Source organism: Gavia stellata, chromosome 20 (genome assembly GCF_030936135.1).
Source record: "Gavia stellata isolate bGavSte3 chromosome 20, bGavSte3.hap2, whole genome shotgun sequence".
NCBI classification, from domain to species: domain Eukaryota; kingdom Metazoa; phylum Chordata; class Aves; order Gaviiformes; family Gaviidae; genus Gavia; species Gavia stellata.
Window position 1 is genome coordinate 2,872,832 of NC_082613.1, and position 20,325 is coordinate 2,893,156.

Genomic DNA, 20,325 nt, shown 5'->3' on the forward strand with positions numbered 1-20,325 from the left:
TAATATACAGCTGACACCAGATTTTCCAAGAAAGTCAGCTCCCACTTTAACACAAACCAAAATGACTATTCTTTTGGTTTGGGTTTGGGGTTTTTTTAAGACTTGGTTGGTGGCCAAAAGAGATGCACCAAGGGCCCTGCCCTAAGCAGGAGTGCTGGAAATCATCCTGCTGTATGCACAGCATTGCAGGCTGATCACAAGCAGGGTGCTCTGTGAACTGGAAAGCAAGAAACCTCCCCAGTTTCTTGCTATGACCTGTTATTCTACATTCAGTTCACTTTCAGGGTAGTCTGCGTATGAATATTCTGCATTGCCTGCAAATGCAGTCATCCTGGGAGCAGCAGGGCCCCTGGGGGGGTGGATTTTGGTGACTTTCATTCATTTCTGTTCCCTCCTGAAGTCAAACTCAGACTGTGACACATTTCCTTTTAGGCAGAGGCGGTTTAGGGTCTCTCCTTTCCCCCACTGCCTCCCGTCACTAGGTTGGTAGCAGCCTATGATGTTTGGGACCTCTGCCTGGCTCCGTGCCGAGGTGAAGCTGGATAATGAATTTAAGCATTATTAGGGCGTGGGCGCACAAAAAGCACAATCACAGAAGTCTCACCTTTTCAAGAAACAGCTGGGAAGAGCAACCAGTCCTGGCTGTGAGCGGGGCTGAGCCAAGAGGGTAGCAGGAGCCTTAGACTTTCTTTACAAGGAAGCATACATCACTCTATTCATTTCCTTATTTTCTTGACAGAGTCGATGGCACGGCTTATCGGGCCATCTGGAAAGCACACTGTGTTCTCGGTAGACTGCACAGACAACTCAGGGGAGCTCAGATGTACTCACTTGCTTGGTATCAAACTTCTCACTGCTTACCAGCTTGTACCACCTGCCTTGCAGCTTGGCTGGGTGAACGGCTTGTTCGAAGGCTTGGTTTCATGATGTGCTGAACTCTTCCACCGGCATCAAAAAGGAGCTGCAAGAGCTTAGACCCTCTCAATGTCAGGTAGAGCCAAATACTTCAACAACATCAAAATCCGAGACTTGTCCATTAGAACGTATTTATTTGAAAATATATTAAAATGCCTGGCTAACATTTCACAGTGAATGGTCAAGCTTGGTCCCTCCCCAGTCCATCCTTGCTTAGTGGAGTGTCCTGCCTTTCCAAACAGCGGTGGGATGAGACTCCTGCGCTCATTCAATGGCTTCCATGACTTCCATCACAAGAGTTCGTGGTCCTGTCATGATGAGGCTACTGATGGTCTGATAGTCCAGATGCAAAACATACATACCATTCACTGAGAAAACAAACTGGCACACCTGCAGGGAGGGAAAGGGCAGGTTACCTTCAGCTGATGTCTTCATGGCAACTTCTGCCCATGACTGACTAGAGACAGAGGCTGCAATGCAAATAACTTGCCACAAGACCCTGCAAACCCTAAAGCATTACCACTCCAGAAGCTACACTAATCATCACTGTGCTCCGATCACTATATCGTAAAAAAGAGACCAAAGGAATCTAGACTGTGAGCTAACAGAGAAAAAAAAAAAGACTCATTTATGAGCAGTGGTTCATTTCACAGATGGAAATGAGGCACAATATTAACATCTAGCAATTTGGTAGCAAATGAGATTAGGTAAGGAGAAATTAACTGAGCTCTTGAGTAAATGAAACAAATTCATCCATCCCCTTCCGATCCTGCCTGAAGCAAACGGAGTCACACTCTGCCTCTGAAGAATCCCATTATTTCAAATATGTATGTGACTTTAGACTTACATCAGCTTGTAGAAATTACTCCCTCGCTGCTGGGGTTTTTATAGGGAACTGTGAAACTCAACATTGCTTTCATTCATGCCTAAAACTCTACACACAAAACCCATACGTGCCTGGGTCTAAAATGAGTTTCAAGACCTCAGTTAATTTCACCTGAGCTGGAATATACTGGAAATTACTTGATGAATCAAATCAAGGCACCAGTCTAAGGTTATTAAGCTTTCACATACGTGGAAAATAGTTCCACGCAGAACTACGTTGTTAATAGCAGAGAAGCACAAAATGCATTACACCTCAGGAGCTGTGAGAGCAGGTGATTCAGGACAAAGCTCTGCTCCTTCTCTGCTTCACTGGGGTTACACACAGTTACTGGAGCTGAACTGGGAATTCTCTGCTTTGTTTTTAGCAGCTCAAACAGTTTCGACAGCTCTGAAGTCTACCACAGGGACAGATGAGTTTTGGCAGAGTTTTTTCAGTTTTAGCTGCCCGCAGACCCTGCGCTGCCCTGGCGAAAGGCAAATCCGCCGCCGCGGCAAAAGGCAAATCCACAGCCGTGCACAGTGCACTTTTCCTGCAGAGAGCATCCGTCCCTCCACCTCTCACAGCTCTGCCAGAGCTCCACGTGCTGACTCGGACTGATCTCTGCTGCAGGAGGTGGGACTATCACGGAGGATACGTTCAGCCTGAAACGCTCAAACAGGACATAAGTCCTGCCGCCTGTCAAGTCTCCATGAGTAAGAAGTACCTTCATCCCTGCAGCAGCTGCGGGTCCTCCTGGGTCCACTGCCTGGATGTGGCAAGGTCTTCCTCCTCGAACCACAAACCCCCAGCCCACTGCATCCCCCACGATCTACGAGCAGAACAAAAGGGTTTTAAAAACCAAGGAATGGGCTGGATAGAGAAGATGCAACAGTTCCCAGTGGGATGGAGAGCTCTGCTCACAATCCTAATCTGTCGTGGGTGGGACAGAAAGGGCTGTGCACCAAGTGAGACACAGAACCACAGATTAATTGCTCTCTGCAAGCTGCTTTCTGATTAATATTCCCTGCCAGCCAGTGCAGAAGAGGGAAGCACAGGCAGCATGAAGCTGAAGTGCAAGGCATGCACCAAGAGCGTGTTGAGAACATTTCCAGAGCACGCACACAGTGCCTTTTCCTTGGCACAGGAGAGCATTTCCAGGGTGGAAGTAGGCACTCTTAATTTTTCCCACTCTGATCTGTCTGTCAGAGCAGTTTGCTGTAATACTGTGGCCATCTGATGTGACTAAAAGAGAAAAGGAATTCCCAAAGGACTTTGCAGATTACCCGTATAAATAAATAACAGCAACTGCACAGCTAAGCAGAAGGAAATGAGCCATGAAAGGCCCAGGCTGGCAGAGTTGAAGGGCAGGGCAAGAGCATTCAGGAGGAGAATGAACGGCACGTCCTCATACATGCCACACTAATCACCAGCTTTATTTTTCTTGCTCCTTCCCACCAATTTCTACAGCACAGTTAATTTGGGAACCTGATCCAGAGCTCCTCTGTAACCCTGCTTGTGTCAAACCAGTATGGCAAGACAGCCCTCACACTTCCTAAACTGGCCACTGTGAGATTCCCCCTTTCAAAGGCAGGCAGGAAAGGGCTGAGAAGTTTTACACAAAAATAAACAAGCACGATAGGATCCGCAGGGCAGGAACTGTCTTGCAACATTCACAGCCAGCACCCACCAGCCCTGCCTTGAGGGGTCCTACAGCTTTAGAAATAATTCGAAAAGCAAAAGCCCAAAACTCAGGTTGTCTGCAGCATCCCGGAGATTTTGCGGTGTGTTTATTTTGTCTGTGAAAAAAGCCCATTGTAAGAAAGGCAAGAGTTTCCCTCGGATGCTCCACGTTCAGTGCTGCTCCATCAGATGCCGATGGATTGTATCAACATATCTGATCTGCAGCACAAACCTGAAAGATCCATAAAGCCGTGCATAAAGGTGATATCTGTGTGACAGAGGATGAGTGTCAAAGTCTCAACTGTTACAAGACTTGACTGATTCTGTAGTTTGTATGGAGCTAGATGAAACATAAATGGGAGTTTTTCTGTCCAGGAAACGTTCTCTTTCCTGATCTACCCCTTTAATATACATTAAACTAAAGCAGAGGCTGCGCACATTGAAAATCCCACAAGAATATCTGCAGACATTGACCCACTGAGAGTCACCAAGAAAGAGCCGTGATGATGTGACATGCAATCAAGTTTCAACACCCAGAGGTCAGAGCAGATGGAAAGCTATCAAAGAGCAGAGAACTCAGTACTGTTGGGTTAGCAATACCATTCGCTGTGGTCACTTACAGTTAGCGTTTTCTTGATGTAGGGGGCCCCAGGGGCCAGGAGCTCTTCATTGGTGACGGGTCTCTTTAACACTAGAGCAAAAGGCAACAGATCCTATCAGAATCAAGGGTTTCATACAGTAAAGTGCATAACAAGGCAGCCTGGGGATTACCATGGGCTGGAGAACAGATGTTAGAACCAGCCACAGTTACTGCACACAGAAATCTTGGCATTCAGCTCAATGTTTTTCAAAACACTTCTACAACTTTTCAAATCGAGACTCAGAGGTGAGGCTGACCCTCTCCGCTTGCAAGTCACCACACTGACAGTGGATGGGTTTGGACCTGAGGCTTGAGCTAGCCCGTGCCCTGAAGGAACAGACATATCCTGTGCAACGACAGGGCAACGCAGAGGCCCAGACCTGATTTGGGGTTGCACTCAGCCACAGGAGGGAATACCAACGTAGGAGTAGTGCTGAAGTAGGGGTTGGAGTTTCCAGCGAGGGAAGTGATGCTGCTCCTTCGAACCGCTGAGACGATTTTGATCTCCTTGTTGGTCTGGACTGAAAGAGGCAAAAATAACAATTACCCAAGGAAGGAACAGACTAGTTTAAAATAACAAACTTCCCCCACCAGCCTGACCCACATCTTAAAGGTAAGCATGCACTGAAAATAGCATTTGAGCTTAGAAAGAATAAACCTAGCTTCAAAGAAAGATTAAGAGCTGAGTTGATGGTAAGTTGAGTTATTTTCCTGGGATGGGGAGCTGTGATAGAGACTGCAACTGCATGATGGCATGCACCACAAACAGATGGGCGGTCACTTCATAGGATGCCTGAAGGAACACCCTACTCTCTGCCTGAGCAACACCCTCAGCCCTGGGATACTCTGGTAATGTAATCCTTGCTTTCACACCCCTCCTCAAACACATCCGCAGTTACCAGAGAGAAAGCTGGTGTTGCCTGGGTCCGGGTTGAGCTTGCGAAGACAGAAGGGACTGTCTGGGCTCTCGGAGAGGGCACGAGAAGAGTTTTCATTGAGTAACTCTGTGAGACGACGCCTCCGTCGAAAGTTGGTCCAGAATTGGTAGAGGACATCGCTGTCAAAGAAGTGATGCCTATTGGAGACTAGGAGAGAACAGGGGAGGAGGGAGAGGCTGAGGGCGTGCAGAAAATACATAGCAAATATACTGAGGGACCCGGATGAATTGCTTTTAATGTCTCTGTGTTCTATTGCAGTTTTTCCAACTGAGAACGCTACCTGCAGGGAAGAAGGAACAGCAGGACCACCTCCCCAAGAGGTGCCATCTCCCTGGGGTGCACCACCGAGTCACAGCCCTCTACCTGCCCCTATCCCAAGACTCTCAGAGGACTCCCTGCCTTCCGAATTGGAAGTTTAATTCGTGCAGATGGTTATGATTGCCAGCCAAGCGGAGCTAAACATTACATCCTCACAACCCAGCGCTCAAAAGCCCAGGGGTCGATGCCAGTCCTGTGGCCAGAGGCTTTGAAGAACTGAAGAGCAATAGCTCAGATTTCAGCTCAAAGCCTTTGTGGGTGGTGAAAGATTGCTCCGCTTTCAAAGGTCACCAGCTCCAAACATAGAACTAAAGGGCCCCATTGCCATCTCCAAGTGGGCACTTGACCAGCACTTGTTGCATGACATGAATGGGGATTTGTTCCCAGCACAGCCTCGACAGCTATGCTTATCTCTTGCTTTCCATCCCAGCTCCAGGCGGACCTTTGGCTCACCGTGCTGAATGATCCCATGCTCCAGCAGCGCCCGTCCCAGCTCCACTGCTTCTTTTCGGCTCTCCGCTTCTCCCTCCTGAACGAGCCAGTCGATCATCTCACAGCCCAGGAAAGTCCTCTGGTACTTCACCGAGTTCTCCTCTCTCACCTTCAGAATTGACTCTTCCACGCTCACCAGCCTGGCACAGAGGTGGGACAAGGCTCCCGTGATGCCGTACAGCCCCGCCGTCCCAGCCAGGAGCTGCAGCCAGCAGAAGCAAGGCCAAGCGAAGCAGGCAAAGCATTACAGCCAAAACATTGCTGCCTGGGAGCAGTGAGAAGGGAGGGAGAAATGCAGAGCTGCAGTCAGGCAGCTTTGTAAATCCTCATCACAGCGGAGGAAGCAACTTCAGCAAAACCAGTTCAGCTGCGACCTCAGCTAAAGACCGCAGGGGAAAGCCAAGCAAGCAACCGAATGTGAACAACCACCGGCAGATAGTCCAAATTGATGGAGAAGGTGTGTTTCAGTAAACACATACTCAGTTTGCAGCACATATGAGAGCTAAATCCAGCGTCTCCACGAGAGGGTGCAGGGGGTTCAGCCATGAGACGCGCTGGATGCTCTCCCCGCGGCCACCACTGCCGAGCAAAAGTGAAGTACCAAGGATGGATGTCTGCCAGAGGGGCAGGGAGACAGCCGAAATCACCGCCCGCCTGGCTGAAGGTCTTTAACCTCAGTGCCAGTTTGTGAATCAGATTGCCAGGGTTTGAGGACGGAGAAGATGGGAAGAGGCTGTTAAAGGAAACGGGTCCAGAGGGTGGTCTGTGGTTGAACCCAGTCGAACAAGAGGACTCGTGAGGTGCCTGGGAAGATGGCTTGGATTTAGGACCAGAAACAATTGACACAAAGAAAACTAAACACTTGGAGGTGGAAGGAGAATTAGTTTTTCCATTACAAATTTTGCAAATAATTTAAGCGAGGTGCAGGGATCCAGGCCCGTGAGGATGCTGAAGATCCTATTCCCCGCTAATTTTGGTGGGATATAAGTCCTAATAGTGCTGGTGGAAGCAGCTCACGCAGGGAGGCTGGGAGAGCGCTGGGAATAGCCACTGGACGTGCCCATCCTGCGAGCACTCAAATTGCAGACTGGATCCGAGCGCTTCCCTGTATCGGATCCCAGAACCTGCACTTGGATTGGAGCCCTTGAAAGCATCCATAAGTTCAGAGTACAGCTCTCATCCCAGCCCCAAAGAGGCCGGCTGTCCTGCGGCTGTGGCAGGGCTCAGGAACAGCATTTTCTGATGCTGCAGCACAGGGTACAGAGAAGGAAGAGAAGGAAGGAAGGAAGAGAAAAGCCAACTGTAGCCGTGGCTCCCGGCTGTAGAGCATCAGCAGCAAGCGCAGCCAGCGGACCGCCCTCCCACCGCCCCTTGCTGAGAGTTCCTTTGCAGGGGAAGGACTCACGTACTTCTCATAAAGACTCTGCCCTCTCATGAACACCTTCACGTCCTTACTGAGAGGGAAGGTCCCGTCGTCCTTGCGGAAGCGGTACAGAAGCTTGGCGTCCTTGTAGTCCGAGTGCTCGTCGCAGACTGAAAGGATTTCAGAGCAAGTACATCAGTGCTGCGGGTGTCTGTCAGTCCGTACGGGACAGACAGAGCTGCACAGAGCACAGACTCAGCAGGGTGTTATCTCCAGGTTAAAAGCTATGAGGGCTGCGTGTGATGTCCTTCTCTGTGCCCCACATACCATGCAGCAACCAGCATCCAAGGTTTCGGTCCCCAAATTAGGTGCTTATGAATGGTGCTGGTGGGAGAGGTCAGTCCCACTGAAGAGACCCTGGGAAAGCCTGAGTTCGAGTCTACATTTTGAGCCAGACACCAAAAGGTTCATTAGAACAAACTGGGAAGTTTTTTGGTTTAGGGTTTTTTTGTTGTTGGTTTTGGGGTTTTTGTTTGGTCGTTTTTTTTAATTTAAACATCGATGTTTTCATCTAGACTAAAAGAAAACAAAAGTAATTGTCCCAATCAGCTTTTTTTAGAAAGCTACTGCCATGTGTAAGTAGACTAGGAGGACAGGAGGAAAAAACCCCACACTACATCCAAAACCCCATAAAATTCACTTCCATCCCTGTAAAAAATACTTGTCAGCTAAAACGTATAACGACACCAACTTTTCCACAGCGTTTTGTGCCAACCCTGCCCAATTCATTTGCATGGCAGACTGACCTCGAGAGAGAAATTTTTCTTCAAAGCTAGGTGCATACAACTGGAAAAATCTCATCTATACGAAAAGCTTCCGTTTAATCTTGGGGATGAGCACACAATCTGTAAATGCGTGGCTGTTAAGTGCATGCAAGGTAAATACTTGGGATACACCTTTGAGATAAACTTGCCTGCAACAGATCCCTAGACTACAAGTCGGAAAAAACAACAAAAACAAAAAAACAGCCCCCCCCAAAAAAAAATATTAAAAAAAAAAAAAAATCAATCACAGTCCAGCTCTCAAATCGGAGAAGCTTCAGCAGTAAAAAAACCAAAGTAAAGAATATGCCCAGAAAACAAAGAAAATTAGTCAAAGGAGGAAAAAACCTCACAAAGATTTCCTTGCTAAAGTGACGTAATCCACTAGAGTGAAATTCAAAGGATGCAAGATATTTCTTGTGAAAATTTTAACACTTGTTTATTCTTCTGAGCAGACTGGCAAAACTTCATTCCCCTTTTGGTGAGCAGCTCAATGCTAAAAACTGTCAGATTATCAGAGTTCATTCCTCCTGAGCAGTTGTCTTGGTGTGAAATGAGGATGCTAAAGCCCACCACACATCAAGCAAGAAGGCAGGTCAAGAAGGTTGTTTTAAAAAGTGAAAGTTTGCATCTTAACAACTCCCAGGAGCAATGATTCAGATGTCATTGCAATGAGGAACTGAACGTAAAACTGTACAGGACTGCGCCCATAGAAAACCAAGGCATTTTTGCTATTTGAAGACCAATTTCAACATGTTTCCAGCACGTAATAGAATAAGAGCTCAAACCACATCAGACCATTAAGAGGCAGCACAAACAATGATCTTCATGAGATAATTATCGTCTTCTGGATCCCAGCGGAAAAGAGGGTAAACATTTTAGACAGCCAATTGCAAAGCACTTAGCAGAGTGCTGCGGTTAGCAGGCAGCCCCGTTTCCATAGGACTAACAAAAATTAATGGTCATAAGGCAAGTGGGAAAGTCAACTTCTGTGTCATGCCAGGAATTATCAGAGAAGCAGGAGGGACGCGTCCGCGATAAGCAATCAAAACAGCACTGGTAGCCAGTGCTGCACAGGTTTAATTAGCTAATGGATTTCTTTGAAACTGTCGGCTGGAGAGATGGAAAAATAATCAGTTTTAAGTGTTAATGGTTAACTGAGAACTCACTGCTTCAGCTTTACGCTTTTGTGATAAAGCACAGCAGCAGTTTATTTTTATTTGAGGCAGCTTAATGTAAAGGGCATTAACCTCAGCAAGTAGCAGATGGCAACAGAGAGTGTTTGCATTGCAGTGGTCCATAGCAGCTATTTCCGGACCTTCGAGAAGAGGGGGAAAGAGAGGGCTGGATTTGGTATGGTTGTCATCTGCTTCTGTCCTCAGCTTCATCCTCTTGTGACAAACTACCACCCAACTCCAGGTTACCGTAGCTCGTGTCACAAAGACTTGGGAGCAAGAGAGCTCAGCCAAGAGGCAGCAGCTCAGCCACAACCCTTCCCACCGAGGGCAGCGGTCTCCCAGGCCTGTTCAAAAATCCAGGACTTTTGTTCCTGATTGGGCCTGAAAAATCACATGGAAAGAAACAGCTCTTTGCTAATATAAAGCATTAGTGTCCCGTTGTTATACCGGGACCAAGGGCTACCAAGGGCTGAACGCTGGGGATTGCTCTGCAGCTCGGAGACAGGCACAGACCACAGGACATGACCAGAGTTAATCCAAAACGGCTGGAAGTTCCAAATAATTTTTAAAAAGAACAAAGCCTGAACACTAAGAGCTGGGCTTGACCACCAAGCTGCTTTTTCCTTCCCCCCTCCTTTTTCTTCCTTTTTTTTTTTTTCCTTTTGACAGGTTCCACAGACAAGCCTTTGAAATGGCATCACACACTTAATTCCCAAGGGAGGCATTCCTACAGGATTGCTTCAGCCCCAGGTTTACAGGTACCAGATGACTTTTTGCTTTGAGTGGTGTTAAACCCACACCCCTATTTGTCTCACCAGAGCATGGATGGGCAAACTGAGGAACCCTGGGCTCTTATGGTAAAAAAAAATTAATTTCCTGCAGATGTGAAACGTGTGATAACATTCAGCTTCCACATCAGCATGACACAATCATGAGCTAGACTAGCTTCTGTAAAAATATCCACCACCGGCTGCCGATGCAGTTGCTGTAGGGCAATATAGGTCAGGCATTACACAGAATCACTACGGTTGGAAGTGACCTGTAGGATCATCAAGTCCAACCACCACCCCAACCCCACCATGCCCACTAAACCATGTCCCGCAGTGCCTCGTCCACACCTTCCTTGAACCCCTCCAGTGATGGTGACTCCACCACCTCCCTGGACAGCCTCTTCCAATGCTTCACCACTCTCTCAGGAAAGAAATTTTTCCTAATACCCAGCCTGAAGCTCCCCTGGCGCAACTTGAAGCCATTTCCTCTTGTCCTGCCGCTGTCACTTGGGAGAAGAGACCAACACCCACCTCACCACAACCCCCTTTCAGGTAGTTGTGGAGGGTGATGAGGTCTCCCCTCAGCCTCCTCTTCTCCAGACTGAACAACCCCAGCTCCCTCAGCCGCTCCTCATCAGACTTGTGCTCCAGACCTCTCACCAGCTCTGTCGCCCTTCTCTGGACACACTCCAGCGCCTCAATGTCCTTCTTGGAGTGAGGAGCCCACTTGCTTTCAAATAAGAGCCACTTCAGGTGCTGTTTTACCAGCGCACAGCCCAAATCCCTTTTCCGAGGGGCAAGGAACTGGTACATCCCCCAAAGCACTGCAGATTCACACAGATCCAACCCCATAGAGCCTCGTGCCTGCCCATCACCTCCCAGCTTCTCCAGGAGCCCTCACCCACAGGAGGGTCTTGAACAGGGACCTGACCATGCTTCCGTATCCTGGGCTGATGGACACACGTGGTGACCAGATACACAGCCACCTCCCCAGGGAGATTCAGCGGGTAGCGGAGAAACCCACACACCGTGATGGATGATGTAATGGTCCATCAGCTTCTGCATGAGGCGGATGCCCGTCTCTCGGTCCGGCGCTTCTTTGTGGTCAATCAGCCAGTCTGTGAGCTCCTTCGCCACGAAGCAGTTTGGGTACGTTCGGAGGTGGTAACGTCTGTCCTTAATGAGCTTCCCATCATGGAGGCGAAGCCTAGAGAGAAAGACAGCCATTGAGCATAGCTGATGTTACAGGGGAATTTGGGTCTAATAGCCCAGAGGCTGCCCAGCCTGGAGAAACCACTGATGATTTGGGACTTCTGGCAAGCATCCAGCAACTTATAAATTCAGCCAGCCCTCTTGGCTTTGCAAGGCTGCATCAGTCAATCCTAAGGAGCCTCCTTCAACATCCCCTTCTTTCCTCCTATCCCTACGCAGATTATATAATTCTCTGCACCAGACTTAGTCTGAACCATACATGTCTTTTTGTTCTAGACAAGCCTCTAAATATACACAGCAGCCTACTGAAACTTGTGAAGAAGGGCCAAAACACAGCAAAAAAAAATAGTACATATATTTGCCATCTTGGCGCGATCCTGTGTCTAGTTTTCCTTCCCCATAATCATGAAAGCAGGGATGTAGCTGGCCCCAGGACAAAGTCTTAGTCATAGCTCAGGATGGGAGCAGTAACAGCAGCACTTGTTTCTTCTGCATGTGTCTAAGAGATGAGTGCCAGGTGCATCCCGTGCTAATCCGTGTACCCACTAAAACACAGCAACAGTGGACAACTGTCCTGATATTTTCTGGTTCAAACTGGGATAGACTGGGACAGAGCTTACCAGAACAATAAGCATCCTATCCTGAAAGGCCTGGCGTTATGCCTAGTCTGTGATTCCAACGGAAAGATATATATGGGTGAAGGTTACTCAGGTGAGTATGGCTTTGACTTTTAAAAGGACCTTAACGACTGAGCAAGCCACAAGGCACAGAGATCTTATGTGTCCAAGCCAAAGCCAACCCAACTTGGCAGGAGATCTGTCCAGGAGCCAAACTTTTGCCCTGTAGTCATGACTGTTCCCAAAATACTAACACTGGAAAATGCCCAGTGCATGGAGCAGACTCAGAGGGGAGATGTTTAATTAATTATCTCCTCTGTAACTCCAGGATGTTGCTGGTTTCAAATTATTCACTTCGATTCACAGGTTTGCCCCAGGCCAGTATATTTTACAAAGATATTAATCACGGCAGCCTTTCTTTATTTAATGCCTCACGTTCTTCTGTTCTTTTTGAAGAAGTTATGTGTACACCACATGACGTTGGGCAACAGTTTCAGGCACCCTACGAGAAGTTTTAAATATCCTAAAAAGCTATCAGATAATAATGGGTTATCCTATATTTTAGGATTTACAAATACTAGGGTCTCAAAAGTCTTAAGATAAAACCTTTTGTTGAATGAAGATTTAGTAATTGAGTGATGTAATTAATGCTTAGGCTACTATGAGTCAAAATAACTCTCTATATTTTCAGACCTCCCAGGTAACTGAAAAAATAAACAAAAGATTCATGCAGAACCAGCTCCTGGTCTTGCTTTTGACTGGCCTCCCTCAAATATCAACATCTATATTCAGTATTTTACTCCCTCTACACCTGGAAGATTCGTCCCCACAAGTGACGAGCAGCCATTCCACATATGGATGTTACCTGAACAGAACAGTCCACCCTACGACAGACAGCTGCCTGCTATTTTTAGAGTTTTTAGCTTTTTCCTTTACTTCACAGTCCACTGTCAAAATGCAATCAGACCCAGGCAGCAGCAACCGCAAACAGAGAGGCTGCCCACCCCGACATCCCTCTGCTATGGCAGAAGACAAGCAGTTATTTTTGATATGCTTCCATCCCTTAGTAATCAGCAAGTAAGATGCCACTTTAGAGGCATGTTTGGTAGAGATAAGAAATGTTTAACCAAGAGTACTCTATTGCTATCAAGAGCCTGCAGGAGTCTATAAAGACTATATATAAATATATACACACACCCCCCTTCACCCACAATAACACATAGACCATAATCACACAAGGCCTGAATAGAAACTGGTTGGGAGGATACTATTTCCCCCACAGGTCTTTTTTTATCACATTTCAGAATACTGCAGAAAATGCACAGATCTTGGGGGGGTGGGGGGGGGGTGGGGAAGAGATTTTCAGCAAACAATCCTACTAAAACCTAGGATTTAAAAAAAAAAAAAAAATTAAAAATACACTTATTCTGAAACTGCTCTATTGGGAACAAGTGCCAGGACAGGAATTAAGTGGTATTTAAGGACTTCTGGAGCAGCAGTGTCTTGGACCTTCTTTTTTTTAAGTTTGTGACAAGTTTGCCCTCTTGCCCACAGACCCAGGGCGGCGGAAGATGCACAGCTCGAGTGTCCTTGTGGTCTTTTCACTTTCCTCTTGTTTACTGTTTCCCACCAACTACGAGGAGACATGTTCTGTCCTTCAGACACAGAAGGACGTAACGCCAGCTGCGTCTTCGAACAGCTCAGCTGACACCCTCTACAAATCAGTCCATGTATGACGTTGCAAAAACAAAGCCAGCAGTGAAGCTATGAGTGGTTTATAATCGTGCTTCCAGATAAAAAAAAATTAAGGAAGGATGTGTAATGCAGTGTTATGAGTTTTCTAGATGCCAAAACCTACCCCCTGTACATATTACTTCTTCAAAAGAAAAAAAAAGGCAGACTAATGCAAGGATAAAGTGCTTGCTGGAATGCAAGAGTCGACTCTTAGGAAATACGCCTCGCTTGGGAGTCGGTGTGCTGCTTTCGCGTGCGTTTGCTTTGGGTAGGCTGTGTTGGGTAACCAATTTATTTCTTTGTCAAGGTCACAGCAAAAGCATCATTATTCATCCTGTGTAACCTTGTTGAAAGGCAGAGCCGCAGCAGTGTAAATAGAAGAAAAAAGAAACAACAAACACAAAAAACAAAACATAAACCTCTAGGGAATCAAGAGTTCAAGTCACTTCAGCAGTTACAAACACAACTTCCCTGCTCCGCTGGCAGGCCAGCACTTTCCCAGCAGCGTTAACGGATGTCCACTGCGGGAGAGCAACCCAAGGAGCTCCTCTCTCGATTACTTCTGTGTGTTCACACTTCACACAATTTCAGAACCGAGGGTCTAAATCAGGGGCTTACGCCGAAGCAAAGGGCTTTCTTGTGTTGGAGAAGGTGCTACTTTCACTGTATCGCAGTTCCACAGCCAGAGCAATCCCTAGAGCGATAGCTATTCTGCACCAAGCACCCACATGTGCCTGCATGGAGTGGGAATGTCTCCCTGGGGCGCTTTCCATCACCTCCTACCCATGCAAACAGATCCTGAGCATCTCAAATGCCAAGGTGGATCTTTCAAGGATATTAACTCCGGTTTGCACTCTCACAGCGGTTAAGTACAAACAAATGGCCCTGGAAAGATGCATCACCCAAAGGATCTTTTCTGTTCCTATCTTTACAGAAAAAAAACAAACCCAAAACCAAACAAAAAACCCCAAACAAACAAACAACTAAGTGCTCAGTAAAAGGCAGCGACAGCCACAACAACGTATCTGCAAAATATCTGCTGGAGAGGCACGTTCAGGCAAAAGGAGCACTGCAAACAGGCTCAGCAAAACCCAGCTTGCTGCACTCCCGGTCTGCAAAAGCACCAGCGCATTCAGGGGGAGAGGGGAGAGCTTCGCACGCCTGTGGCAGCCTACCTAAAGTGATACAGAGATGTTTTCTTTTCCTGCTTGTATTTAAATGTATATATAGGAAAAAGGGACTTAAAACGCAAAAAGAAATCCCGGCAAGCACAAGTCTATTCCCAGTCCTCGCTTTCACCAGTAATGAAAATTTAATAATAGGCTTTTTAAGGTCATTCTGATCATATAGTCTGGTCTTTTGAATAATGTAGCCCAGAGACATTCACCTGGTGACCGCCACATCAAGCAGTGTCCACGATTCCTCCAGGAAGACATCCCCACTTCATGAGATTCAAGGTCAACAGAGAATGACCAAACCTCCTGTGGACCCAAGATTTTTGGCCAGAAATACAAATGTTGGCATGTTCAGCTACACACCTCTAAGTGAGCCCAATTGCCAGAGTATGAGCACTTTATTTAACAGCGTCTCAATTTGATTATCCAAATAAAACAGTCAGCACCGTTGAAAATTTTGGGTGGTGGCTGAAATCAAAATTTTGTTCTTTGTAGGAAAAAACCTTCCTTCTCCTCTCACTTTTTCTGTCCAAGACATAAATTTACCAAGTGTCTTTTACATTGAAGAGTGATTAATGCAGCTTAACAGAGTTATTAGAGAACAGCTGGTTCACTTGACCATGAGGCATACCCAGAAGAGAGAGTGCACAAAGGCTTGTCTGAACTTGAGAAACTCCGATTACAGCAGGGTGTGAATTCAAAGCTGTTCCAGAATATCTCTGGGCAGATAAGCCATATGTCACAATTAGAAATGGCTGATTGGGCCCCTCTTACAGAATGCCACCCAGGAACACACAATGCCCAGTAGAAGCGGTGTGATTTTCATGCAAGTTTATACATCTAAAACAGAAAGACCGACAGCAGGAGATGTGAGGAATGAGTCTGAGATAGCAGCCTCGTCAAACCCAAGACCAAAATATCAGGGGAAATTACCTTCATCTTTTTGATGGGGAGAGACTCAAGACCCCAAACTCCTCTTCCCCTTCCATGGACTAGGAAGCAGTGTCCCCATGGAAGCGAAGGGACCCTGGCAGACAGACAGCCCCAAGCCCAGCAGCCAGTCTCCTCTCAAATCCTTTAGGATCTGTTTCGTTCCCGGCCAACCCCACGAAGCATTCCCTCACCCCTCATTTGTGCAGCTATTTCTGGCTGGGAAACGCATCCTGACACTGAACAGACTCATCCCTCCGGCCAAACCAAACTCAGAGGGATTTGCAAATTTGCTGGGAAGCCAAAGAACTGTAAAGATGGAGAAAAGGTTTGTTTGGTTAAATACAATAGTGGGGGGGGCAGGGCAGGAAGCGGAGAACAGGGAAAAACAAATGTTTGAGATTTTATGTAGCGTTATTTGCTGTTGAGGCTTACAGAGTCAGGGCAAACCACAAGGCTCCTTTATGAGCTTTTTTATTCCTTACCTGGGGGAAAGCAGGGGAGCACAATGCAGACATTTAGCCCTGCCCCATCTGCTGTTGCCTGAGGCATCGCCCAGCTTCTCTGCCTCAGTTTCCCCATCACAACCTATTGGACACCCAGGCCCCGGGAAGGTTCACATCGCTAACTCATTACCTGCCAGGCTGCAAGATCCCCGAAAGACAAGAGACAGACTCGAGCACCCAGCGTGCTCCGCTCTGCGTCCCTCAATTCTCCTTTCAGCCAGAGGAGCTGCAGGGGAAGGAGGAGCCCAGCTGCAGGCTGGTGTCTATCTCTTCCCCCTCCTCCCCGGCTTTTACACCCCGTGCTGGCCAGCGGCTCCTTCCACTCTTTCTGCACTGGGAACGGGCTCCTGCCCAGAGCAAAGCAGAAGAATGTGACTGCTCTGTGCCAAGCCACCCGCCGTAGGACCCACCTCTCCATCACTGTCAGCGCTGGGGTCCTTCCTCAGCCTTCATCCTCAGCTCCTCTCCACGCAGGGAAGAGCTCGAGCCTTTCAAGAGCAGGTCAGGGGCGTGAAGCAGTCAAGGCCACCCAAAAGCAGATCGGATCTGCTCCATGCGCTCTGGTGTTTGCAAACCAGCACGTGTCTCCCAGCATCGCGGTGCTGGCGTATGACAGTGTCTGAAGGGAGGGCTCTTACCTCTTCTCTCCGCTTGTACGCGCTTCCGACCCCTCCTATCACCCCTTCCAGCAGAGATAACCTGCATCAGGTTCACAACCGGAGCAAGCAGTTCAAGATCGCAACCTGCTGCGATGGGCTTGGTCTGAAAACTCTCACATTTTGGGAGCTCCCTCACCAGGAACTCCAAGGCACTCCAGCTATGGGGCTGGGGGGGAAGACGGGTGGCCCCAAAAATTACATACATCTTGGGTTTTCTATTCACCTTTATCCCAGTCACACTAATGGAAAGATATTCCCTCCCTGCACAAACCTTGCCTCCCTTCAGGCTTTTAGCATCCTTTTTAAAGGCTCAGAGTACATTCACGCTGACAGTAAGGAGTGAGGTTTCCAGACAAATATTGGGAGGAAAAAATGAGTTGGTATTACTGGTTTTCAGAAGAGTGTAACATTTGTACTATGCCTTTACCTTGCTTATAAGAACTAGCATAGCGTGCAGTATAGTACAAGAGCTCTATTCACAAATTTATTGTATCCCCTTTTCCTCCTTAGAGTCACAATCGCCAAATAGTCCAGGATCCGACATGGTCCTGTCCTGCAAAAGGCGCGAGGAAGCCACGCCACTCCCCTTGCACACGCACTGGTCACCGTTTTAACACATGGCTTGATTATTTTATTTTCTCTCTGAATACCTGACCCCCTCCTTTGGCCTAGGCTATAGGACCCATTTTAAACCTCAGCCACTCCAGAGGAGTAAAATACTGGAAATATAAATACGAATAAGCCTGCCCTGCCCACAAGATGGAAAAAGTCATAACTTGACGTCTCTTGCACTGAGTTATTGAATTGAGGCAACTCACTCTTAGATCAGCTACTGCTTTTCCCTATGCGAAAGTTAAGCTCGTGTTCAAAGCCTTGCTTACAGCATGGACTGCAAACACTGCTAAGGCAGAAAGGTTGATGCAGCCTCCAACAGCAGCTCTCCCAGTCACTACCTGAGGAAAAGATTTAATTTCTGGAGCTAGGACAGTAATATTTGTGAAAGACAATAGACTGGCAATGTAGCTAACCATCACTACGTATTTAAAATCCAGCCACTCTAAACATCGGCTTGTGTTTTCAAGATAGGGCCCTAATCCTTAGCTGGAAATTATCAATCCTTGATACAGTACAAATAATAAAGCTAAAGCTAACATGACTCACTGAGAGTGGACAACATAGCCACACAGAGCTAATTTTAGGAATCTGATGCTAGCAAACCTGGGCTCTGGGCTCTTCACTTTATTCAAGGATGTATTTCCTATTTTCCACCCACATTTCAAAATAAAACAGAACGACTCCAGATACAAACAAGCAAACTCTGCTCAAGAGCTAGAAAAGCCTACAGTCGCATGCTTAGAAGAAAGCGGGGGGGTTCTGACCCCAGATACACAAGGAACAAGTTTTCTCAGCCACACAGGTTTTCTTGCATAGGAGAATATATTTCTCTCTTCATCAGAAAAAAACCTCAGAATTTGCTCAAAAACTGGGACTACAAACCAGCAGAAGTTCCCGAAAGTGACTTTAAGAGAGGGAAGACCCTACATATTGCTGCGCAAAACAATTCAGGTGTGTGGCACCCATGGAACGACCTCCCAGATCACCCCGAAGGTCCGATCGCCCTCGGAGGCAGTGCTGTCCCCAGCCAGCCAGGGATCAGGGACTCTGGGGAGGCTGCTCAGTGTCACCACATCAGGCTCTGGGTTTAGGGAGGGATGCAAAGGGATTAAAAAAAACCCCTGTTGCCATCTAAAACCACCTGCCAGTCCCCAGGCACCGGGAGGCGGAGGGCGGGAGGTGCCCTGGGAGGAGCAGCAGGACAAGGTAACATGGGAAAGGATCCAGTTCACCACTGGTTTGGTGGGTGAAGGAAGGATCAGCAGATACTGGGGAAGGGGAGACGCTAGCACCTGGGGGAAAGCGCTTGCTCAAGGATAAAGCTTTGAGCCTCCTGCTAACGGGGTACAGTCCAGAGCCCCTGGGCTAACCCTGGGCACAGCCCTGCCCCAGCCTGGAGAAGGGCCCCATCACCTCCTACCTCAGCTGCTCTCCGGCAATCATCACCTCCGCCCTGTAGTGCTGCTCCGTGGCTTTCTTCTTCAGGCTGTTGCTCAGGCTCTCCATGCCGGGCCAGAGGCGGGCGGCGGTGGGGAGATGCGCCCGGGGTAGCAGGGAGCGCCGGGGGGCCCCGCACGCCCCATGGGATGCGGGTTGAGAAGATGCTCGCCCCGAGCGCGGTCCCCAGCCCGGCTGGCAAGGTGCAGGTAGGCAGCCTGAAGTTGCTGGCTCCAGCTCCCCGCCTCTCCTTCCCTCTCTGTAGTCTCTGGAGGAGGAGCCTGCTGCAATCTGATCCTGGCTTTGCTGGTTTCTCACCCACTCGTCTCCAGCCGAGCTTCAGCTGAGAGCCAGGAAGGTGGCAGGTCTGCTTTCCAGCAGGTTGGGGACAGTGTCCTTTCTGTTTGCTCTGCATAGATGATTCCAGCACGCTCCAGGCATACATCCTACAGGCTGTAGGATGAATGGTTTGATTAGCAATAAGATGGACAAAGCACCTCCTTCCTTATGCCGTAACTTTCCTATGAAGGGTTCAAGATGTGCCATTCCCTGATGCAAACCATGTGGCTTGCTCCCAACCTCTTCCCTAGGGGCTTTCCACCTCTTCCCAGAGTGGACTGCATCCAGCACCATGGCCAACACTTCTGCAGGCCAGAGCTGACCTGAAAGCGATAGTGTTCAGCAAAGAAACAGGCAGAGGAACTGGGATGTGGAGATGGTTAATTACATCCATCATTACCATCAGATACATGTGCAATTATATTTCCATTAAAGTAGGAGTGAGAAATACTGCCTGGCGTAAAGGACCAAACCTCAGAAACAGAAAAGAGGGAGGAAACCTACCAAAAGAGAATGTGGAGGAGATGGGGGTGAGGGAATGGAAGGAAATTCACAGAATCATTTAGGTTGGAAAAGACCTGGAAGATTACCAAGTCCAACCATCACCCCAACCCCACCATGCCCATTAAACCATGTCCTGCAATGCCTCGTCCACACATTCCTTGAACACCTCCAGGGATGGTGACTCCACCACCTCCCTGGGCAGCCTCTTCCAGTGCTTCACCACTCTCCCAGTAAAGAAGTTTTTCCTAATACCCAGCCTGAACCTCCCCTGGTGCAACTTTAGGCCATTTCCTCTTGTCCTATCACTTGTCACTTGGGAGAAGAGACCAACACCCCCCTCACCACAACCCCCTTTCAGGCAGTTGTGGAGAGCGATGAGGTCTCCCCTCAGCCTCCTCTTCTCCAGACTGAGCAACCCCAGCTCCCTCAGCCGCTCCTCATCAGACTTGTGCTCCAGACCCCTCACCAGCTCCGTTGCCCTTCTCTGGACACGCTCCAGCACCTCAATGTCCTTCTTGGAGTGAGGGGCCCAAGGAGATCCTGCTTCAATATGAAGCCTAATAAAGCACCAGTAAACTAAATGCTGTCTTTAATTAGATCATCTTTAGCAGCAGTTC

General features: G+C 48.1%; 1 protein-coding gene across 1 annotated transcript; it reads right to left on the bottom strand.

Moving 5' to 3' along the window:
• Positions 1-1,179: 1,179 nt before the first annotated feature.
• Positions 1,180-18,934, bottom strand: LOC104259853 (DEP domain-containing mTOR-interacting protein). Its single transcript, XM_059827316.1, has 9 exons — positions 18,849-18,934; positions 11,009-11,187; positions 7,258-7,381; positions 5,810-5,988; positions 5,000-5,185; positions 4,481-4,621; positions 4,081-4,151; positions 2,505-2,609; positions 1,180-1,305 (listed from the first exon to the last, which is right to left on the bottom strand). Exons 1-9 carry the CDS (start codon positions 18,932-18,934, stop codon positions 1,180-1,182), a joined length of 1,197 nt encoding a protein of 398 aa, XP_059683299.1.
• Positions 18,935-20,325: the final 1,391 nt, after the last annotated feature.